Here is a 23,861-nt window from a genome sequence, read left to right as displayed (position 1 = left end):
ATAATCCTCCAATCTGAGATCTATTTAAAGATCTCCCTTGAACTCCCAGGCAGAATTCTGCAGAGACAGCAGTTATAAGGAAACCAATGTTAAAAGATACAAGGAGGACAGAAGATATCATAGTTAGGCCAGGTCTACAGTTACAAGTTTACAGCGGCCCAGCTGTATCGATGCAGCTGTAAGATTGCTCGGGTAGCCGCACTAGGCTGATGGAAGAGGGGTCTCCCGTCGACATAACAAAACCAGCTCAAGGAGCAGCAGTACCTATGTCGGTGTGAGCTGCTGTGCACTCAAGCACTTAGGCCAGCAAAATTTATGTTGCTCAGGGTGTTTTTTTTTATACACCCGAGTGACAAAAGTTTTGCTGACATAAGTGCTAGTGTAGACATGGCCTTAAGGTACTGGACTAGCGAGTCAAGAAATCTGGCTCCTGTTCCTGGCTTTGCCACACTCCATGTAATGTATTATTTGCATTGCAGTAGCTCCTAGAGACCCCAGCTGAGATCATGGCCCCATTCTGCTAGGTGCTGTACATACCCATAATGACAGAGAGTCTCTGCCTCACAGAGCTTATGATTTAAATAAACAAGACTGACAATGTTTGGGAGGGGAAACAGAGGCACAAGAAGTGATGTGACACTTGTCCAAGTCACACAGCAGAGCTGGGAAGAGAGCCCAGATCTCCAAACTCCCACCCCTACCTGCCTAAGGCTCTGGGAGGGAGTTTGGATGGGGGGAGGAGGTCTGGAGTGCAAGCCTTGGGCTGGAGTGGGAGATTGGGGTGCAGGATAGGTGAGAGGTTGGGCTCTGGGATGGAGTTCGGGTGTAGGCTCTGGGCTGAGGCAAGGGGTGTGGGTGTAGGACAGGGTGACCAGACGTCCCGATTTTATCGAGACTGTCCCGATATTTGCTTGTTTGTCCCGCGTCCCGACCAATGTTAGGTGGGGACACTGGACAAACAAGCAAAGGCTCCAGAACCTGGAAGAGCTCGCGCTCTCCCCTGCCCCGACTCCGTCCCCTCTTTCCCCCATTGGATCCCTCCCCAAATCCCACCCCCATCCCTGCCCCCTCACTGCCCCATTGGCTCCCTCCACAAATCCCCGCCTCTTGCCAAGCACGCCATGCCCAGGAGATTCAGGGGAGCATGGGGCCGGGGTGCGTGAGAGTCCGTCCTGGCCCCGAGCAGGCAGGACTCGGGCATGGTACCTGGAGGGAAAGTAGGGGGCGGCCCGCGGGGCCAGGCAGCGGCTGTTCTCCCCACCTGGGCAGCGGGACTCGAGAGGAGCTGCTGCTGCAGCTCCCACTGCCACGGGGGGAGGAAGTGGCCAAGCACATGATGCTCGGCGGCTGCGACTTTGGCGCCCGGGCCCGAACCCCCCGAGCCCGGGCCTGCTGCGGGGACCCAGTGGCACGCACGCTGTGCCCAGCCCCTGGCCAGTCGCTTCTGGGCTGGCTGCCCAGCTGGTGCAATCCCGCGGTGGAGGCATCGGCAGCCCAGCCCCGTTCACTCCCCTGCGGGACCCGAGTGGGATGTGGGGGGCTGAGGCCTGCTGCCCCCACTCCAGGGTCACCTGCGGGATTGCACCAGTTGGGCAGCCAGCCCAGACGCGACTGGCCAGGGGCTGGGCGCGCGCAGCATGCGCGCTGGGTCCCCACAGCAGGCCCAGGCTCAGGGGGTTTGTGGGTGCCAGAGCCGCAGCCGCTGAGCTTGGCCAGCGGCCGCTTCCTCCCCCCACAGCAGTGGGAGCTGCAGCAGCGGCTGCTCCCAAGTCCTGTTGCCCAGGTGGGGAGAACAGCCGCCGCCTGGTCCTGCAGGCCACCCACTACTCTCCCTCCAGGTACCGCACCCGAGTCCTGCCTGCTCGGGGCCAGGCCAGACTCACACTCGCCCCGGCCCTGCGCTCCCCTGAGGCTCCTGGGCCTCCCTCCAGCGCTTGCTTGGGAGTGGGGGATTTTTTTTTTTTGCTCTGCAGCCATTTTTTTCCCCTCTGCCCCCACCCGGCCCCCCCGCGTCCCGATATTTGACCTGGGTGATCTGATCACCCTAGTGTAGAAGGGGGTGAGGGATGCAGGCCCTCGGAGGGAGTTTGGGGGCCGGAGGGGATGTGTGGGAAGGGATGGGGATGCAGAGTTTGGGGATGAGAGGAGGTGCGGAGGGAGGGAGTGCAGGCTCTGGGGTGGGGGAGGGGTGCAGGGCTTACCTGGGGCTCCTAGGCAGGGCGGGCTGGGGGGCTCTCCATGTGCTGTTCCCCCAGGCACTGCCCCCGCAGCCTCCTATTGGCTGAAGGGGCGCTGGGGACAGGACACAGACCCACCCCACCCAGGGCTGCAGGGAGACCAGCAGCCATGTGAAGCAAGCAGGCAGGAAACCGCTCAGCTCTGCTGCGCTGCCGGTGTTGAGTGGGGGCCCTGGGCTGTTTTAAATGGGGGGGACGCCTGGTGGAGGAAGGTGGGGCAGAGGGAGAGACCAGTGCTGGAGCCAGGCCCGTGGTGCCTGGGTACTAGGAATATTCCTGGTGCCCAGGCACCACGGGCCCACAGAACTCACCGCCCATGATAGGGAGTCACTGTGACTGCATGCGTCCTAGTGACTTGATTTGTTCTCCGTCAGTCTGAAATAAACCCGCCACTACACTGAGAAATACAGGCTGGGCTCTGTGTGTCCAGGAAAACGTAGTCCCTGCCTCAGGAGTAGGGTTGGCAACTCTGTAATATTTAAAAACCAGACACTCCAGCAGCAGTGCTGGAACCTCCTCCACGCTGCCTCTTCCCTGAGGCCCAGCTGGTGGCCCCAGCTGGGATGGGGCTACCACAGATGATGACCTGGTGCCTCCCTGCCTCCCCACCCACAATAACTGGACTTTGGGTGTCTGGTCAGTAGATCTGACTGGACACTGTCAGGTCCCCTTTTCGACCAGACTTTCCGGTTGAAACTGGACACCTGGACACCCTAGGAGACCTTTGCAGAGTTCACTGGCAGCATTTGTGAAACCTTCTGAAGGTACAAGCACCACTGGCCCTATTTCCAGAGGAGCCAAGTGCTCGCAGCTCTCACAGAACAGGAGTCCTAGACAGCAGGCCATATACACACACACTGTAGTATGGCAAGCTCCACTCTATGGGCACATCTACACTGCATGCTTCTTTTGGTAGCGTGTAGCGTACATACCAGCACAGCCTCCTAACATGGGTATAAACCACAGTGTAGCTGGTGAGCCATGGCTCAGACGCATCTAAAGGGAGTGGGTATATATGCAAGTACATACCCTGCATGACTCTATTCCCCCAAACTATGCTTCCCTATCTATGCTGCTATTTTAGCTGCGGTCTCCACATCGCTGGAGCCCTTCCCTGCCACTGGGAAGACTGCAGGGAGACAGCAGGGAAAGACTCCGCCAGTTCTCTTCTGCTGGAGCCTTCTCCTGCTGCAGGGAAAGATTAGTCCTGCCAGAGCCTTTCCTTGCCACAGTGAAAGGCTCCGTTAGTAGGGAATGCTGAAGCTTTTGACTGCTCTCTCCCACCTGCCAGAGCCTTTCACTGCCATGTGTAGCACATACCACAGCGCAGAGGCAGCAGACTTTTCTCTGCAGATTGTAGTAGATACCCATACCCTACATGTTACCACCAGCGGTGTGTAGTGTAGACATTGCCTATAAGCAACTGGGACAGGTCAATACTTACACAATGCCGGATCCACACTTATCACAAATGGGCAGCTTCTGGGCATTTCCGATCGATGAAGCAACTTTTGTCATTGGTGGTTTCACACTTCTAAATCCAGAAGGTTTATTGGGATCACCTGGGGATAGGAACAGAGCACTTTGGATTATGGGCTGCACAAACTGAAAGAGGAATCTTTAAATCCAGACTGGATGCTTTGCTAGAGATGCTCTAGTTCAATTCAGCTGTTGGAATTGAAGCAAGAATTAATCCAGGGAACTCCTAGGGCCTGTGTTATTCCAATATTCCTAGCCTTACAGTAAAGAAAGAGCTTTTAAAATAATGGGGCAGTTAAGGGCTGCAGATCCTCTCAATTTACAGACAGTGGTACATGCATTATAGATCAGGATAGGACAGAGGGACTTTATTCCATCTCAGGCAAGATGGGACAGGGTGTGAGGACAACACCCTTGGGTCTCTCAAGAGTATGTGACTCAAACCCAAGAGTGAGCTGCATCCAGTGTTTGCCAAAGAAAGGGGATAAAACTCCACAGAAGCAGCCAAAATGGCCGGCAATGTCATAAACGCAAGTTGCTGCAGCCCAGCCCACATGGCACTGATGAAAGAACAAAGGAGGAAGCCTGCGCTATGATTAGGACCCTACCAAATTCACGGTCCATTTTGGTCAATTTCACGGTCATAGGATTTTTTAAAATTGTGAATGTCATGATTTCAGCTACTTAAATCTGAAATTTCACAGTGTTGTAATTGTAGGGCTCCTGACCTCAAAAAAGGAGTTGTGGAGGGGTTGCAAGGTTATTGTAGGTGGGGAGTTGCAGTACTGCTACCCTTACTTCTGTGCTTGCTGCTGATGCGCTGCTAACCCTAAGCGCCCCACCATCAGCAGTGCAGAAGTAAGGGTGGCAATACCATACCATGCCACTCTTACTTCTGCACTGCTGCTGGCAGTGGCTCTGCCTTCACAGCTGGGCAGCTGGAGAGCGGTGATTGCTGGCCAGGAGCCCAGATGTGAAGGCAGAGCCACTGCCAGCAGCAGTGCAGAAGTAAGAGTGGCATGGTATGGTATTGCCACCCATACTTCTCAACTGCTGATGGTGGGGTGCTGGCTTCAGAACTTGATACCCAGCCAGTCGCCATTGTTCTCCTGCTACCTAGTTCTGAAGGCAGCACAGAAGTAAGGGTGGCAATACCCCCTTAAAATAACCTTGTGACCCCCCCCTGCAACTCCCTTTTGGGCAGGACCCCCAGTTTGAGAAACTCTGGTCTCCCCTGTGAAATCTGTATGGTATAGGGTAAAAGCACACACAAGACGAGATTTCATAGGATGGGGGGGGATGAGATTTGACAGTCCATGACGTGTTTTTCATGGCCATGAATTTGGAGGGCCCTAGCTATGTTGCAGCTGGCAGCTATAGCTCCTATTATCACAGCAGAGTACAGAGAAAGGCTAGAGCACAGCCAGCCACACACACTGCGGATGCTGTTGCACCATTTGCCTGTTGGGCCAATAGCAAAGCATGTCAAAGCCTGCCTACATCAAAACATCTGTGCCGTTGTACCTACATCACTGCAGTTACCCTGGGGTGACCCCTGTGGTTGACACACTGTACCAAGGCAAAGCAGGGTTTGCACTAGTGCAGGCTAAACCACAGAGGTGCAAGTCCCACTTGGCCCCAGTCCAACTCGTCTATGTTTGGGTTTTGCCCACCGTAAGTGTATTGATGTAGTTACACATCTGCAAAGCCCCTTCATCCTGAGTTGCCTCTGAATAGACCAAGAAGGATCCAGCACCACTTCAGAGTCACTGCTGCCCATGATGATGTCCCTCAGTGACATGTGTAACTACTGTTGCTCCATCCAGACAATCCAATATGATGGACTGTGCAGGGAAGAGGCACAGCAGCGTGCTCATGGTAGCCAACTTTAAAACATCTTTTTAGTTATTTAAAAAACCCTTCCTACCTTATTTTACATGAAATGTGACCTCCTAATAAGAGCTCTAAGGCTGAAAAGCGATTTGAGGCTCACCCTAGAGGGACTGTTATTTCATTGGTTGTTATTCTGAGTTCCAAGATAAAAACCAAAAGACACTGGCCCAGATCCTCAGCTGGTATAAAGCAGTCTAATGATTAGGGGGATCAGATGTCCCAATTTTATAGAGATAGTTCTGATTTTTGAGTCTTTTTCTTCTACAGGCTCCTATTACCTCCCACTCCCTGTCCTGATTTTTCACATTTGCTTTCTGGTCACCCTACTAATGACTGAAGACAGCGGTGTCTCTGCCGACTTCTACCAGCTGGGGATCTGGCTCAGAGTCTTTGAGCATTTGCTGCTTGCGTCTCTGTCTATCACTGTAAACTTTTGCAGCATCACCAAGCATCTGGACTGGAATGCCAGAGCCTTTCTGAGCTATCTTGAAAGGGAAGAAAGTTAAGCAACATACATTCTTTCAGGGATGCATAACTTTACAGTTCCTGCTCAGTATCAAGACTTATCAGCTCAAAATGAAACCAAACAACAGCCCATTTTGGCTCTTTATCAGGCAAGCATATTTCAGTGCTAGAGGTTTCCAGCAATGCTGCAAATCCTTGCAAAGTAGAATAACAAGCCCCTTTGCCTCTTATTTTCTTCAATGCTATTGAGAACAGGGTCGACTTTCTCAGTGATTGACAAATGAAATGAGAGTTTCTCACACATGTGCAGAACTCCCATCAGTAGTTGTAAGTTACAAATATGCAACATAAACAGGGACACTTAAAAATATATGATTTTATCTTGGATTAAACTAAAAGAATTTTAAGAATCTAATTTGCTTCTCGCTTTGAGGCGGTTTGTTTGCTCTTTGCAAATCACTCAGCTTACACAATGGAATTTGACAGATGTTTCACTTCCAGACTCATACCAGACCACCATGTTATTACAGATGGACTTGAACATACACCTCCCCAGTGCTGTGAACTCAGCCAAAGAAAGGCTTTAAATTGGCCATCAAACACATCTCTTTCCCTATCTAGACCTGTTTGTTAAAAAAAAAAAAAAAAAAAGAGTTAAAAACAAACAAGATCTGGGGCTCAACTAAGTACAACACAGATCCTTTTGATAAGGAGACTGTAGTTGTGCATTGCAAAGTCCACATGTTGACCCAGTGGCGCCAAAAAGAGTGGCACCTTCAGCTACTCGTTCTTACCAGATCCAGTAATTTCCTGGATTTCAGCTGCAGCTGATTTTTCCCCTTTCCTTGTTGAGAAGATGGAAACTGCTAGTTTTAGTGCTCACACCCTCACACACATCGTCCCATACAATACTGAATCTAAAAATTCTTTACCCGGTGAAAAGTGAAGCCTGATATTTAGAAAATTTGGGGGAGTTTCTAAAATTTTTTTTAAATGCTATGCTGTAAGAGTTCAAACCTATGGGTACATATGGATAACAACTGTATCGAAAGAGTATCCCTGCACATGGAAGTTAATGGAAAAGCGCCTGTCTGAAGGTTTCTGTGGAAATCATCTACAAAGGCCACTTTGAACAGTCAGCAGGTGGGGAAGAGGGTTTGCTTTTAAACCAAATGTAGAATATAGATCAGATCATAGCAAAGGAAATCTGACAGCCACATGGAGAACAAAGTAAGTGCTTACCTTCAGATTCTAAAATTTCTTGTAGCACCAGGAATGAAGCAGATTGCCTGGGTGGTTCCCTTGGGTCTTCAGTCTCCTGGAGCATCTTGTAAACCTCAGACTCCTTGTCTATGACAAGGTTATTGGAGGGCTGGTTATGTTGCTCCAAACTGGGGAGAACATTTAAAAAAAAATGCTTGATAAATGACCTATAATTAAAACAACCCACTGCCACAATCTGTAAATACTATAATCTGAGAACACCCCCATATGCAAACATATAGCATACCATAGTGGCGATAGAGGTTACATTTGCACAAGGAAAGTGCAATCCTAGTGAGATGAACACCATGGCTTCCCAGTGGAAAACTCTTTATGAGGATTTCCTCTCTCTCTCTCTCGCTCTCTCTCACACACACACACACACTCTCTTTTTCTCCCTTCTCAAGTATACTGTGCAATTCAATGTAAGAAATTTAAAAAGGTACTTCCCAGGAAATAACAATTCTGCTGAAATTAAATAAAAGGTGCATTGTGCACAGGGCCAGCTTTAGGAAGTGCAGAGCCCAATCTGAACATTTTTGGAGAGGCCCCAGTAGGGATGACTTAAAAAAAAAATAATGGAAAAAATGCCTTTCGTTTCTTAGCCTTTCAGTTCCCTATAAAAAGTTCTGATTTAAGGGATGTGCCACAGTATGTATTTTTTGTACCAATAGGGTTACCATAAGTCTGTATTTTCCTCCCGGATGGCTATTTATTAACCAAAAAGCCTGACATGTCCGGGAAAATACAGATTTATGTTAACCCTACCTGAAGTTATTTTTTAAAAAGACGGGCCTGAACTAGAAATGAGCTCCATTTTACATGTGTGGGTGTGCACATGTGTATCCAGTGTGCACGTGTGGGTCCAAGCTGCTCCCTGCCCCCCTCATTGAAGCAGGTGTGCAGAGTTACTGCCCTGGGAACTGAAGGGCACCAGTGAACATGGGGCTGGCTAGAGGCAGGGCAGGGGGCTGACTAGAGGTAGGGTCTGACTGCAGGCAGGGCAAGGGGTGCGGGGCTGGCTGGAGACAAGGGTGTGGGGGGTGAGCTGGCTGGCTTCAGGCAGGGCCACAGGGGGGTGCAGCAGGGGTTGGCAGGGCTGGAGACAGGAGTGCGGGATTGGCTGGCTTCAGGCAGGGGGGTGCGGCAGGGGTTGGCTAGAGACAGGGCAGCGGGTGCAGGGCTGGTGCAGCAGGGCTGGCTGTGGGCAGGGGGTGCGGGGCTGGCTGGAGACAGGGCAGGGGGTGCAGGGCTGGTGCAGCAGGACTGGCTATGGGCAGGGGGTGCGGGGCTGGCTGGAGACAGGGCAGGGGGTGCGGGCCTGGCTGGAGACAAGGGCGGGTAGGATGACCAGATGACAAAGATGAAATATTGGGATGCAGGGCAGTGGCTGCTCCGTTTCGCCCCGCCTGGGACAATCGCTCCCACAGCCCCAGACAGGCCCGCCCCAGGGAGCTCGGGGACTCACCCGGGCAGGAAGCGAACCAGGCAGCCGGGCCCGGCCCCTCCCAGCAGGAGCGTGTCTGCCCACATGTGTCTCTGCCCCCCACCCACCCGGGCCCTGCCCGCTCTGCGCTGCCCCCCGCCCGACCGCGCTGCCCCGTGGGCTGCAGGGCTGGAGCAGCCTCCACGCTGTGCTCCTGGCCCCAGCCCCGTGTGCAAACCTGGTAGAGAGGAGGAATGCTGCGTGTTTGGGGAAGAGGCGGGGCCAGGGCAGGGATTTGGGGAGGGATCCAATGGGAGCAGGAGGGGGCGGAGTCAGGGCAGGGGCCCAAGAGCTATGCAGAAGGCAAAATTTCTTGTTTGTCCAGGGTCCCGACCAAACATCAGTCGGGACGTGGGACAAACAAGCAACTATTGGGCCAGTCCCGATAAAATTGGGACGTCTGGTCACCCTAGGGCCTAGAGGCAGGGCAGGGGATGCGAGGCTGGCAGGAGACAGGGGTGGCTGCTGGCAGGGCAGGAGATGCGGGGCTGGCTGCAGGCAGGGGCTGGTGTGGGCAGGGCAGGGGGTGCGGGGCTGGCTGAAGATGGGCTGGCTGCGGGCAGAGGGTGCAGGGCTGGCTGCGACATGAACTGGTGCAGGCAGGGCAGGGGGTGCAGCAGGGGCTGGCTGTGGGCACAGGGTGCAGGTACAGGGGGTACAGCCCACCCTGTACAGTGAGTACCCCCTCTTTCTCCCTCCCCCACCAGGGTAGCAGCAGCAGCAGCCTGGGGCCCAGGGCTCCCCTACTTCTACCGCCCCAGCCCTTTAAATAGCCACGCAAGCCCTGGGGAAGCGGCAGGGCTCCAGCAGTTATTTAAAGGTCCAGGGCAGTAGAAGCAGTTGGAGCCCTGGACTTTTTAAATAGCGCCCAGAGCCCTGCAGCCCTACCCTAAGCCTCCAGCAGTGGGACTCTGGTGGCAATTTAAAGGGCCTGGGGCTCCAGTCCCTGCTGGGAGCTCCAGGCCCTTTAAATTGCTCCCTGGGGAAGCTGGGCCACCCTGGTACGGCGCACCGGCTCTTGCCACCTGGGGCTTGAGCATGGGGCCCTCTTAGGGCTGGGGGCCCAATTCAGGGGAATTGGTTGAATTGACCTAAAGCTGGCCCTGTACCATAGAGAATGAATTGTGCTATTCTTGGAGCAGGCCCAGCTCCTGTTGGTTAAGAAGAGTGATCTGGCTTGGTTCTTAGCACAACTAGAGCTGGAGACAGAGTGTTTAGCACAGGCAATGGGGAGCAAGTGGGGCTTAGTAATAAAAGCTGAGTTTCAACTTCAGCTGCAGAGGGGTGACTCACTGCTTGTTCCTGCTCTGGGAATGCAGGGGACCAATGCTACAATTCAGCAACACTTGATGTGCTTAACTTGAATAGGGGAATTTGTATTCCATTCCTAATATTACTTATGCATATCAATATATGGAGATATACCCATCTCATAGAACTGGAAGGGACCTTGAAAGGTCATCAAGTCCAGCCCCTGTCTTCACTAGCAGGACCAAGTACTGATTTTGCCCCAGATCCTTAAGTGGCCCCCTCAAGGACTGAACTCTCAATGCTGGGTTTAGTAGGCTATTCCTCCCCCCACTGATTAGCTTCTATTAACTCTCTAATTAAAAAAAACCTTTGTATTATAGCAAGACCTGGTCCTGAAAACCTTACTCCTAATAGTGACAGCCACAGTTTCAAGCTCAAAGTGCTTTTAAAAAAAATGGGTGTCAATATTGCCATTTTACAGATAGGGTAACTTAGGCACAGAGCACTTCAGCAATTTGCCTAAGCTCACAGAGCAGGTCAGTGGCAGAGTCAGGACTATCATTCCACCTCCTGTCCCCAAGCTGCTGCTTTAAGCACTGGATCTCCATTGCCTACCTAGACATTTTTGTTGCCTTTTGTGGTGTGAGAGTGATTAGCAATCTCAGTTTAATGGTTTTGGTATTGAAGTGTAAATGTAGCACCTCAGAATATAAACCATCTCTCTGTGGATACATTTGTGCTAACTGAAGCATCCTAAACGAATGCAGCTGGAAACATTACCCAAATTGGATTAAGGGCAAATGTCTTCTTTAAAAAACGGGACATTGAGGAATGAGTGTCATCTGCCTACTAGGTTAAATAATATACAATGAGACATAAGTGGTTTGCTAGGTTCAGCCTACAAGAACACCATTGTCGCATACAGGAAGTGCAGGCACTTGTACACAAGCATCCTGAAACTGAGATGAATTTGTAGAGAGAAATCTTTTTGCTGATGAAGCAACTGCATATTTTCCATGCCAGTTTGTAATCGAGTGATCTGGGGGTTAGCCTGCACAATAAACACTCCAAGCACCAGAGGTAAATTGATGGCAAACGTTATAATGCATGTTTTCATGAAATAATCTCAAAAAATGTTCCCATCTATGGTAAAATATTCTGGAGTAAAAGCAGTGTACTCTTTCAAAGTAATATACACATACAGTCAAGCGTTTATAATATGAATATCAATGATCTGAAACTCTTAGCAGAAACAGGATCAAGTCTTGGTGTCTTTTACATAGGAAATTCCCCGGATTATCCTAAATTAATCGATCCCCCCCCATTACAATTTTATATTCTCCCATCACCTTTTCTACTCTCAAAATAATGGGCTGAAGCCCACTGTTAGTCTTTCATTCACAATACTGAGGATATTTAATCCATGTACATTGAAAAGAAAATGCTAAAAATTGTCTTATGGAGCATTATAAACAGACACACAACATTTCAAACAAATAAGTGTTGTGACAATGTGCATAATGTACGTGTCAGACCTTCCACATTTTTAGCACTCAGTGATCCATTTTTTAGAAAATGAGACTGTGAAGACAGACCAAACATTTTTTTAAAAAAATCTTTCATGAAATTGTGCAATTGCTCATGTCTTGAGGAAGGCGCACATACTAATGTTATTAATACAAAGTGATACAACTGGCTTAAAAGTAAAAGTCTGTGGGGACAGATATTTGGCAGAAGAGAACTCTGACTTCCTTCAGTGGAGTTAATCATTCCAAAAGGAGAGCAGAGGAACCTTGCTAATTCATAGTAGTAACCAGGAGACCCACTGTTGAATTACTGAGTTTTGCAAATTAGCAAGAACCCAATGCCACAGTAATAAAACCCACAAAGAGACAGCCTCACTTAGTGTATTTTGGCAAGTATAATTTTGCTTTTATTTTACTGTAACACATTTTGTGAAGGTAATGAAGGTCTTCGAGATTGGGTGGGAGGGAATTCTAATGCCACAGGCACTGAAGTTTTGCTTAGAAGCTGGTGGAGACCCACTTGGGTTCTTTTGTCAGCATTATCAAGGTCTGGATTAGCAATGAGAAGTAGTAATGTTTTACTGTTCCTGAGGTAAAGCATATCAATTACAAGTTGTAACACTGAAATGCTTTGCTCCTTGTAGTTCACTATCTGCACTGCATTGTTATAAAGTGGTGGCTATCTGGGATTTCATGGCTGTTCTAGTGAAAAACTTGGCCACATGGATCTCTGCAGTGACTACTGGGTGAAAACTCAGATCCTCCTGCTCCAAAAGCATATGGTCCTTAACACTAGATCTAAAAGGACTTTTAGCAGTATCGGAGCTATGACAAGCTCTGCAGTTCTAATTTTGTCCAGCAAAGGAGATTGGGATTCATACACAGTAGCCAGTTCATAGCACTGTAAGATAAAATAGACATAAACTAACTGAAATAATTTAAGAATGTGGCACTGCAGCTGATTTCCTAATCAGCTCCTGTGAAAGGAATTGGCCTCTTAGCTGTTCTGCAAAGATGCTTGAAGTGGTTTAAGCTTTGCTTTTCTCTGCCCACTCTGATTTTAATGTCATTATCTGAAAACCAATTGTGCTGAATGCTGTTTGAAGTGTGCTGAATGTTGTTGACTGATTTCATATAACTCAATACAGATCCTGAGCTGCTATGCCAGTGCCGGTTAGCCATCAGGGAATCACAGCACTAAACTGCCTACCATCAATACAGGCTAATACAATGCAGAAATATTTATATTGCTTTCCATCTGTAGATCTCAAAGCGCTTTATAAAGGATGTAAGCATCATTAGCCTTACAGATGGAGAAACTGAGGCACAGGGCAGTGAAGTGACTTATTGAAAGTCACCCAGGTCTCCTGAATGCCAGTCCAATGCTCTATCTACTAGGTCACCCTGCCTCCAAATTAGTAGGTGACACCTGCCTGGGAAGTGAACACTGGGGAGGAGGAGCCTGTTCTTGCCAGAAATTGGACTAACTCAGGCTACATAGCCTGATCCTTCAATACACACATACACCCACCAGTGCTATGTGAAATGAAAGCTCACAGGACACTTACCAGCTGAACTGATGGTAGTGCCTTCCAGTCACTACCGAATTCGGGAACGAAATGTTACCAGTCTGGTGCTTTAAACAACCACCCCACTCACCCTTCCACTGAACAAGTCAAATCAGTACAAGACCATTTTTCAAATAATCAAATTTGTACGTTTTACTAGAGTGTGTATGTGTGTGTGTGTAAAAAGCAGCAGAGGAAAGTGGCAGATGATTTGGTACATTTCAGTGCTTTGCATTGTGCACAGCAAAGAAATGCAATGCAAAGAAAGCGTCTGTGATGAGATCATCATGCACTAAGTTTTCATTCAGAAAGGTGACACATAAACCCTTGGATTCTTGGTGACCGGTCGACACTGTGAGCAATGGACAAATAAGTCACTTGTGGAGATGAAGCCGAGGATGCACATGTGCACTGAGTAAGCCACGCACGCAGCAGGCAAGGTTACCTGGGAAAAGCAGGGCTAACAGAAGAGATCTGCCCTTGTAAAGTATCCAGGATGTTTCTCTGGGAATAGAGCTGCAAGGGGGAATTAAATTGCACGTGCACCACTTTGAGTCCTGGCACCTCCACTTCCACAGGGCTGTTGGGGCAGATCTGAGCGGCTTGTTTTAGCTGTTCGGGGCCCACTCTCACTTGGCTTGGGATGGAGGAGGTGCTGTGCCTCCTTTGCAATGGAGGCAAGGAGGTATGCGGCTGGAGAGGATTATAGACTGTTGCAAAAGGTGCCTGGAACCCAGGAGGCGATAAACGGCTAGAGGCAGGAAAGGGTTACGAGGAAGGTTGGGTATTTTTTTTTTTTTTTAGGGTTGCAGAGTTGAGAGGAAAACACAGAGGGGGGAAGAAAGGAAGGAAGGAAGAAGTTAATGGAGGACTAAACCAAATTCCCAAGCAATTCTGAAATGAGTACTTCAAATCAGGTATTCCTTTTACTAGAAGGATCCACCATATACAGATCAGCTCTATGGTAAAGCTTCTGGCTGAGCACAAAGGGTATGTCTACACTGCAGTCAGGAGGTGTGACTGAGCACACGGAGGCATGCCTGAGCTAGTTTTAATCTAGTTAGATCAGGTATGCCTATATGAACTGCAGTCCCACCTCCAGACTGCAGCGCAGACCACCCAAGGATACAGTGTAGCAGGAGGAACTAGATGCTAAGTCCCTCCCCTCACTCACCACCTGTCACCATAAGGCAGTTCTTTTGTAAAGATCTGAAAACCAAATACAGTGGTTGCAGTTTCTCTGGCCAGACTCTGCATCGCTTACACCAGTGTAAATCTAGAGGAAAGGGGCTGGGCTGGACAATTTCAATTACGTTCCTCTAGAATAACACTGGCACACAGATCTGGCCTCTTGAGTTCAGAGAAAGATGCTCTGAATGGATGCTGGGGGCTATGCATTATAGATCATGTGATGATAGATGAACATGGTGCCAGACCCACTTCGAAGTCTGAACCATTGAAAAACAAGCCACAGAGCATCAGTCACTATTGTCTGGCGTTTGGACAGGTGAAGGGCCCATTAAAGCAGCCTTGCAGTAGCTATTAATTCAATTCTAAAAGGACACCTGTTTGGTAAAGAAAATCCTGCTAGGCTTTAGCAGCTACTTACAATCTCTGCCCACCCACTGCCACCTGCCCTCTTTCCAGGGAAGGAGGGGGAGTGACAGCCCCATGGGGCTCACTGATACCAGCCTTCTCTCAGGGGCAGTGAAAGGCAAAAATAACCCTTGGGGGCAGGGAAGCCAAAATGCTGAAGGCATTTTCCTGACCTTATCAGGGTGGCTATGAGCTTGCATAAGCACTTATGGAGCCATGTTTTCAGACTAGTATTAGAAGGTCTCAATTTCTGCAGGCACAAACAACTGTGACCACAACTGAAGTTCCTAGACCTCTCCCTTTTAACTGCACCTGCAAGTCAGGGATTTAGAGGACTAGCACCTAAGGCACAGGCATAAAACTGCATCTTTGAAAGCAGAGGCCAGTATCTTCAGATTGTGATGCCCTCTGTTCTGTGTTCGTGCAGCACCTAGCACCATGACGTCCTAGTCCATGACGAGTGGTTCTAAGCATAGGGTAATACAAATAACACCAAAGTGCTCTGACTTCTTGTTATCATCATCATCTCCATTTTACCGATGTGGAAACTGGGACATCGGGAGGCTAAGTGAGCGACTTGCTTCAGGTCAGAGAGGAAGCCACTATCAGAGCCAGGAACAGAGCCCAGCAGGTTCCTGGCTCCCAGCCCTGTGCTCACATCATTGGACATACTCGGGTTTGTTTCTAGCACTTCAGCCTAGAAGCAGGCTAGCTTTTGGTGAAGTGAGAGTTACTTGGCAAGGGTCAGATGCAAATACAAACCCATGCCCATGGCTGTTCTACTTGGATTGCTGTCGAGGTAGAGTATGTTTTCAGACTTGCAATCTCAACCATGTAACAGGTTGAGCAGAAGAGAAACAACTGCCCAGGATTCTTTGCAATTCTTTAAAATCCAAAGAAAAGGGCAGTTTAATAAAAACTCCAAGCCTTGACATTGTCCCTGTAAGATTTCAAAGCCCTCTCTGAAAAGGGGCTGCTCTTTCCTCCGTACCACACTGCACCCTTCCAGTACTGCTTGCAAAGCCAGAAGAAAAGACTAATTGTACAAAGTGCTGATAATAAAACATTGGGCACCTGTTTCGGTCAGAGGGTGATTTTAAGGGCTGGTATGTCATGCTGAACGCACGCTGAAACTGCGCTGGTCTCTGGCAAACAAAAACACACAATTGTTAATTTCACCTTTGCACCTTGCAGAATATTCTCTGCCCCCACAAGCCATGCCCCCCTGACCACATCCAGTCTCACACCTGCTAGCTGCACTCTTTCCACAAGCCTGAAAGAGAATTGTCCCATGTTAAAAAATGGATACACTTGCAATGAGTTTATGACAAAGTTCACTCCATGACAACAGACATCCCAGCAAGGAAGGGGCAGGGAGAGAGAAGTGGGGAACTACTTACGGCTTGCTGGGGTCCTGGGCATCACCAGATGACTTAGACTCCACAGCACTGTTGAAGGTCTGGATGTTTTCTGAGGAGTAGAGGCCTGCGGGGCTGTTGTACTGGGCAGTGATCACTTTGGGGGCAGTGCTGGAAGCAGTGGCAGCAGTGAATGGCATAGCACTTCGGTTGTGTGCGCTTCCTATGTGCCTTATTTCCTGCATGCAAGGGAGCAAAGGCAACATCAGAAGTGTCTGACATGCAGGTGGGAAGTGCCAGGGCAGCCCGATGAACATGCAGCACAAGGACAGCTCTGCGTAAGCAGAGAAGCACTCTCCCCAAATCCACCCAGCTGCGACCCTACGCTGGGACAGAGCTCTCAGCAGGCCGAAGATCTTCATGCTACAAGCATCCCTATCCACAGCTGCTCCCTCTGCTTGACAACGAGAGAGAGTCCATAATACAGACATTAGGCTTCAGTGACCACAGATCCTTGGAAAGACAGGGCTGGGGCACACCTATCAGCGCTACTGCCTCGAGCTGCCAGCAAACTTCACTGGATCCACTGCATTCAGTCCCAAGCTTTTTTATTTTTATTTTTTTTTATTAATAGAATAGTTTGATTCTGGAGCACAAGTTGGCACAACCGTCCTCTCACTGAGCCCCCTGTAAGCCAGCCCTGGGAGCAGGACAGCTCAGATTTATCATGTGGCTGGGCTTCCATGCAGACGTAGGCTGACATTTTCAAATGTGACTAGTAGATTGAGGGGTGGGGGAAGAGGTCCAACCTTTCATACCTTCAAGAGGCTGGATTTTCAGAGGATGGGTGCTCAGCACCATCCAAAAGTCAGGCCTGGTTAAGGTATCTCAAGTTGGGCATTGAAAAATTAAGGCATTCAAAAAATTACTAGCCACTTCTGAAAAGATTCCCTCATATTCTCACCGACATAAAGAGGAGAAAGGGAAAGGCATTAAAAATTCTTGCATGTGGTTCCTGAGTAACAAATACCCATAGGTTAGTTATCAAGACAGTGGATTTCACCTGCTACAAGGCTGTGCATCCTATTTAATTCAGTCAGTCTTCCAATCTGAGCCTCCCATCAATTTGATCAAAAACTCTGGAACCAAATTCCTTAGTATTTATTTAATCAAAAAAGAATGGAAGATTTTTGGGTTTTTTTAAATATTCCACTGTCATCTTGCCTTTCAATAGCACTTTTCATCCAAAGCACTTAATGCTGGGTAAATCTGAACCTCATCTACAGGTCCAGAAATGGGGAGTAGAGAGGTCAGTGACAGGACAAGAACACAGAGCTAACTGGTGCCAGGCCTGCCCATTCCCAGGCCCTCTGGACTAGCCATTAGATTATGCTGCCTCAGGCAGATATTACAGGACAGCTGGAATCACTGGCTATAGAAAGTTGCTATTTAATAAGAAAAGGACCAAATTCTGAAGGAGAGACATGCTCAAGGAAGATTCTTCTGAAGCAGAGACTGCTGCAGCTACAAATGGAATTATTCACATACTGCTCTTGACAGAAACACTGTTAAATGCTATGCAAGCTGGGACATGACGCCAGCTGGGCCCGTGAACATTGAGGCCTTGTCTATGGTACAAAGTTTTGTCGGCAAAAGCTTCCTTTTGCCGACAAAACAGGGCAGGAGTAAACACTGCAAAGCTACTTTTCGCAGCAAAACTCTCGTGTTTTGCCAACAAAATAAAATCACCTTAATGAGAGGTATATGCTCTGTAGTGTAGACACAGCCTGTGTGTCCACATGGACCCTGCTGCACACTCACAATTCCCTAGTGCGCTTTGGCCTGCTCCTATTTCAAAGCAGAGCAAGATTGAAGCGCACTAGGGAATGGTCAGTGAGGGACAGCAGGGCTCACATGAACTGTGCACGGCAAAGTGCATTAAGCGTTGGTTTAGACCAGCACTCAGAAGGACAGCATCAGGCTTGAGCACAATATGCAGAGGGTACAGCAGGAGCTCACTAGAGCTGGGAGAATAGTGGGACAAAGTTTTCACAAAAATCCTTCTTTTTCTGTTGAAATTTCAATGCAAACTGCAGTGGAAATGATGAATTTCGACATTTTTCAACCTGCTCTAGCTCTTTCAAATTTGCAGTGACCCCTGTTCTATTGTTAAGGGTCTCAGGCCCAAGTGACACAATATTAACCAGAGGCCTCATCACCACCTTAGCTTCCTGGGTCTACAGTCCCTTACCGCAATTAACACAGCACTCCTGTACATCTCAGAACCCTAACGCAATGCTACCAGTTTGACTGGTACAGAATAAGCCACCCATTTCAAAAGGACAAAGGAATTCCCCACAAAATGTTCATTTTAATGTTTGGTAACATTTCTAGATTTCCTTAGCCAGCTGGCTGCTGTCCCCAGACTGACAGAGTCAATCAGAAATGCTTTCATTCATGAGTTTCAATCATTAGAAACCAATGAGGTAGCTAGAGCCAGACATGTGTGGGCTAGAAAGAGGAGCTTTCACATGTCGTCTCCAATTGGTGTGCCTGGGCATTAGGCCTGCAGGTTTCCCACACACTGATGAAAGACCGACCCCTACAATAAGAAGTTAATGTCCCATTTACCCAGCAGTGTTCAAGCCTTTTGTTCAAGTCTTATTTCAAGCACAATGATGACACTGCTCTTCTGCCCATAGTCTTTCCCATGGCAGAGACTGTGGATGGCAGCAAGAAATGAGAGTGACCACTCTGTCAGTTACCCAAGGGAAGAATCAATATTCTTACCCCAGCAAAGAATTGGCTCAATGCAATTATTAAAACCCCCATTAAGAGGATACAAGTAGAAAACTGTTTCAGACATGTGTATAATAATACTCCTGAGGGGATTTTGCAGGACTGTGTGCCCACAGAACCCCCCTACCTCCCCGCAGCTTTCCTGTGTTTCCCTGCAGAAAATGGCACCAAAGTAAAGGGAAGCAATGCTGGGTGGGGGGGGGGGGGGCTGAGCACTACTTCCTGGGTCCTAGGGCTAGTCATGCTCCCCTTCTGTGTGCTGGGAGCCCTCCTGTTTTCTATTCTGTGCAACAATGAGTGCCCGCAGTGGGGCTGAGGGAAATGAGGGAAGGGCGTGAGGGAAAGAGGAAGGGGGGAAGAAAGGGGAGGTGGGGTGGAATGTGCGAGTGAGGGGAGAGGAGGTGGAGGGGAATGTGTGGTGGAGTGGAGAATGAAAGGGGATAAGGGAGTTGGGAGCCCAGCATATGGCACCCCCTCAGCAGCATCTAGGGCTCCTCCATCAAGTAGCCCCATTGAACCCTCACCCTGACAAGCCCTACCCCCCTACACCTGTACCCCTCTGATGAGCCCCCCACACCCAGACCCCAACCCCACTGATTCCCAACCAGCTGCACCTGGACCCCCACCCCGTCAAGCCCTACTCCCCCAGCACCCAGACCCTCCCACTGTGTTCCCCACACCCACCCCACTGAGCCCCATCTCCCTACACCCAGACCCCATCCCCAATCCCCAACTACCTTCACTTGTAGAGTCCTATTGCCCCTGCACCTGGAACCCCCAATGAGACCCTGTGTATCTAGATCCTCCACTAAGCCACCCACACCCAGATTGTCCCACACAGAAACCTCTCACCCATACCTAGATCCCCCCCGCCCCCTACTAAGCCGATCCACACTTGGATCCTGTTGGGCTGAGGCTGCCCACTCACCCACACCTGGTGCACCTGGCATAGGAAATTCTGAGGAGCTGTGTCACACAGGGAAAATAAAGGGACTGAGGAGCAGGATTCTTCTTCCCTACAGTCAAAGCTTCCATTCTCCCACCTCCTCCCGCCATCCCGCTCTCCTTTCCAAGTGAAGCCAAAAGCTGTACTAGGAGGGGCAAGGGTCCTTGCTACCACTCCTCCTTCAGCTGCATTCAAAGAGATACTGATGCCTCCCCGCTGTGCCCCAAGCAAGATAGTGCTACAGCAAGGAAGCTGCTGAAATCCCATTTCAGGTCGCAGTGTTGTCAACTCTCCTGATTTTAAGAATCTTCCGATATTTGGTGCTTCTTACAACCCCAGCTGGTGGAGTCATGGGACTACATGAGACTGTTTTTATTTAAAAAGTAAGTTTCTAGCCCTTGTTGTTGGGGAGAAAAGCTTGAAAATCTGACCCTCTCCTCTGCCACAAAGGCTCCAAACTCAGGGGGCAAATGAGAACACAGAATTTTGAAGATCTCCTGCTATTTTTAAACCAATCATTGTTTTTGAGCATCTGGGGCCAGCTGAACTGGATACTGCCCCTAGATATCTGCTCCAGGAGAAGAATATTAACATTTCTTGGTGTCCATTCTTTATCTGCTCTACACTAGAGATGGGTCTAAGTCCAAATCTCAGACCCAATGAGCTTTAGGTTTATTGAGAGGAGTTGTTCAGATCTGGAACCAAACTTCTCAGCTCAAACCCACCACATACCGTGCTAGCTTTGCATCTCTGCCTTTAAGAGCACAGTTCACAGAACTATGTTTAAGCCAAAGATTTAACAACTTCAAAAACAAAGTTCTTGCAGCCAACTCTCTCACTGATTCCCAGTGCACAGATCAATCTGTCTGAGCTCCCATCTCTCTCAGAGATCCACAGGATGTGTCACGTGTCTTGGGGATTAGAGTGTCTTCACATAACCTTACTTTTTTCTCATCCTTCCAAAAGCTTTTCTCATGGCTTTGAAAGCAGAGTTGAAATTTGGAAGATGTTTTTGATGGGGGGAGGCAAGGGGACAAAGCAGTCTGACCAGCTTCCCACATCCTCTCTCTCTCTGACTTTCCTAAAGCATTCCATACCCATGTAGTAATGCTGCCTAAACAAAGAAAAACAGGAGGTCACCAACAGCCAACAAAGTTCAGCCATCTCCAACTGGAGATGGTTACGTTATAGACTATTGCTTCACACAGACTGCTAGCACACCCACAGCCTTATCAAAGGTCATATCAACAACAACACACCCACTCTCTATACTTTGTGGCTTCTAAATCTCCATGGAGACAAATATACAAAATGGAAACAATTACATCACCCCATAGGATGTGAGCAGTGCTGCCTAAGGAAGCCTTGGGAAAGTTGATACGTGTGGCTGGCTGTTTCAGCCATCACCTGAATGTTGCTATTCACTCTCAGAAGTAACTAGAACATGTTTCTGCAGGTTATGTCTTATTTAAGACAAAGCAAAAATCACTGTTCCGTTGTTAAGTTTACACAATTTTTGGTTAAAGGAGCCTTAAACCTTAATCTTCCACTTAGATTTTTTGGGATGTTCTAATATTTCTAACTCAAAGTAGGAAGAGAGGATCCTTTGGGAAATGGGCCAGATCACCTGAAAACGACTGCAGCTTAGAACACTCCCAAAGCTGCTCTCAAAGGCCATTTTATCTACTACTTATTATTTGACTTCCAACACACCTAAAAGCACAACTGAGATCAGAGTCCCACTGTGCTGGCACTTCATAGACATAGTAAGAGACAGACCCTGCCCCAAAGAGCTTGCACTCTAAATAGGCAAGGCAGACAAAGCATGGGGGAAAGAAAGCGTTATTCCCCATTTTATAGATTGGGAAACTGAGGCACAACGCAACTACATGGACTTGCCCAAGGTCATCCATGGAGTCTGTGGCAGGGCCAGGAATTTAACCCAGATCTCCCCGGTTCCAACTCAATACCTTAACCAGCAAGTCATCCTTCTTCTCCTATTGGGATCCCTATGAAACAGGGAAATGAAGCACAGAGGGCAGGTGGCTCTGGTGGTTTTGTCCCTTCCACGGGAGGGGAGGGGGGAAGAAAGGGTAACAAGTGGAAACAGATGCTGAATGTGACACCCTTAAGATTTGGGTAAGAAGCACAAGGGAAATAATTGAGCAAATACGCCAGTCATTTCCTTCTTCCAAAGTTAATGGTCACACCCAACACAGAACTACATCAGCTAGCTGACCCATCACTACTGGAGGGTTACAGGCTTTTTTGGTAAAAGCTGGTTTTATCATTACTCTACGATGCAATACATATGCTACCACAGCCATAACTCTCTAGGACTAAACATCCCACAGTCCTAGCTATTCATTTGAACGATTGAATTTGAATGAGTTTTGGATCAGCCCCTAAATGAACCACATATAGTTGTGTATGTAACATGGGACCAAAACTAGTCATTCTGGTCAGTACACGGTCCCCACACTCGTATGAACAAGTACTATGCTACTATGCAGGGCAAAAAGCCACCCCAAAACACATGCTATCTATTCTGCAAGAGAATAAATGAAAATTCTATATCTAACTATTCTAAGAATAATTTACTCATTTTAAATTATGAGTAAGCTATAATGATAGTTGCTTCTAAGATTCTGCATGTCCAACAAAAACATCTACCTCACCCAACAAAAGTAAAATATAATAACTTGTACAATGATGTTGGTAAAAAGTTAAATCATCATTTTATTAGGCCTATGCTGGTAAAATTCTTGGAAGTTTTGCAAGGCTGGTATAGACAGCATGTTCTGCTCAGGGTATGATGATGGATAAAAAACCCATTTGCAACAGGCAAGATTATGAAGCCTAATTTTCTATTCTATACACAGAGCCCCCAAATTAGCCAACCTGGCATGCTTGCCACATTTCCAGGAGAAATTAGCATTCTCAAATTGACATTGCAGTCACACAGTGTCTATGCTGCAAAGTATCACTTGCAGCAGTCAGTCATTGAAAGGAGTACAGATAAAACCCTCTAGGGCTTATTAAAAGCGGGTGTTATTCATGTCATTAATCTCTTTTTCTTGGCAGACTGGCTCGAGACATTTAAAGAGCCACTGGCAAAGCTGGCAAGCTCAGTGGGCTCTTCTGATTATGGGCTGGATTGCAGAACTCTTCCCTCACTGTGCCAGTTTGTCCTGCTTGTATACTAAAGAAGAGAGGGTGATTTATCTAGTACCTCAATTTATTAAGACTGCTGCAGCTGGCTTCACTTTTCAACAGGCTCTAAGAGGAGAGTGATGACAAACCTGATGTGAAGATTAAGCCTAGAGACCCTGGAAGTAACCCTTTAATCCAGGGATGCCCATATTTTGCCAGGACATATCTAGTGAGGTCCCACAGCTGTCTGTTCTACATTGAGTACTATTCAAGATGTTCATTAATGACTTGGATAATGGAGTGGAGAGGATGCTTATAAAACTTGCAGATGACATCAAGCTGGGAGGGGTGGCAAGCACTTTGGAGGACAGGATTCGATTTCAAAGTGACCTTGATAAATTGGAGAATTAATTGGTCTGAAATCAACAAGATGAAGTTCAATATGGACACATGCAAAATACTTCCCTTAGAGAGGAAAAATCAAATGCACACCTACAAAATGGGGAATAACTGGCTAGGCAGCAGTACCTCTGAAAAGGATCTGGGGGTTAGAGTGGATCAAAAGTTGAATCTGAGCCAAAAATGTAAAGCTGTTGCAAAAGACAAATATTCTTGGGTGTTGTCACAGGGTCCTGTGCAGGCTCTACCACTTTTGTGCCTGCATCCTGTGTTTCGGCTGGTATAATAAAGAGTGTTCACTCCTCCTTTTGTTGGATTACCCCAAGTGTCTTTATTTACAGTGCTCATGCAGTTCCCAGATCCCGCAACAGTTAGTGCCCCCCAGACCCTCCCCAGGGTCTCCTGACCCTTGAGGTTTCCTTGTCAGTAAGGAGACAGAGAT

General features: G+C 48.3%; 1 protein-coding gene across 3 annotated transcripts in view; it reads right to left on the bottom strand.

The window, feature by feature from the left end:
• Positions 1-23,861, bottom strand: part of PDLIM1 (PDZ and LIM domain 1) — a 74,968-nt gene that overhangs the window by 2,375 nt on the left and 48,732 nt on the right. Inside the window, exons 4-7 of one of the 3 annotated variants that reach the window (XM_032792395.2) lie at positions 15,839-15,909; positions 13,614-13,919; positions 7,317-7,465; positions 3,682-3,799 (exon numbers count right to left, since the gene is read on the bottom strand). In XM_032792395.2, coding sequence (XP_032648286.1) covers positions 3,682-3,799; positions 7,317-7,465; positions 13,614-13,919; positions 15,839-15,909 — 644 coding nt within the window. Of the gene's footprint in view, positions 1-3,681; positions 3,800-7,316; positions 7,466-13,613; positions 13,920-15,838; positions 15,910-16,164; positions 16,362-23,861 lie in introns of all 3 variants that reach the window. The other 2 variants (XM_032792401.2, XM_032792410.2) reach the window with 2 other exon arrangements.

The sequence above is a fragment of the Chelonoidis abingdonii genome, chromosome 16 (assembly GCF_003597395.2).
Source record: "Chelonoidis abingdonii isolate Lonesome George chromosome 16, CheloAbing_2.0, whole genome shotgun sequence".
Classification (NCBI taxonomy): domain Eukaryota; kingdom Metazoa; phylum Chordata; order Testudines; family Testudinidae; genus Chelonoidis; species Chelonoidis abingdonii.
Note: the sequence above shows the minus strand (reverse complement) of the source record. Positions and strands in the feature narration are given on the sequence as shown.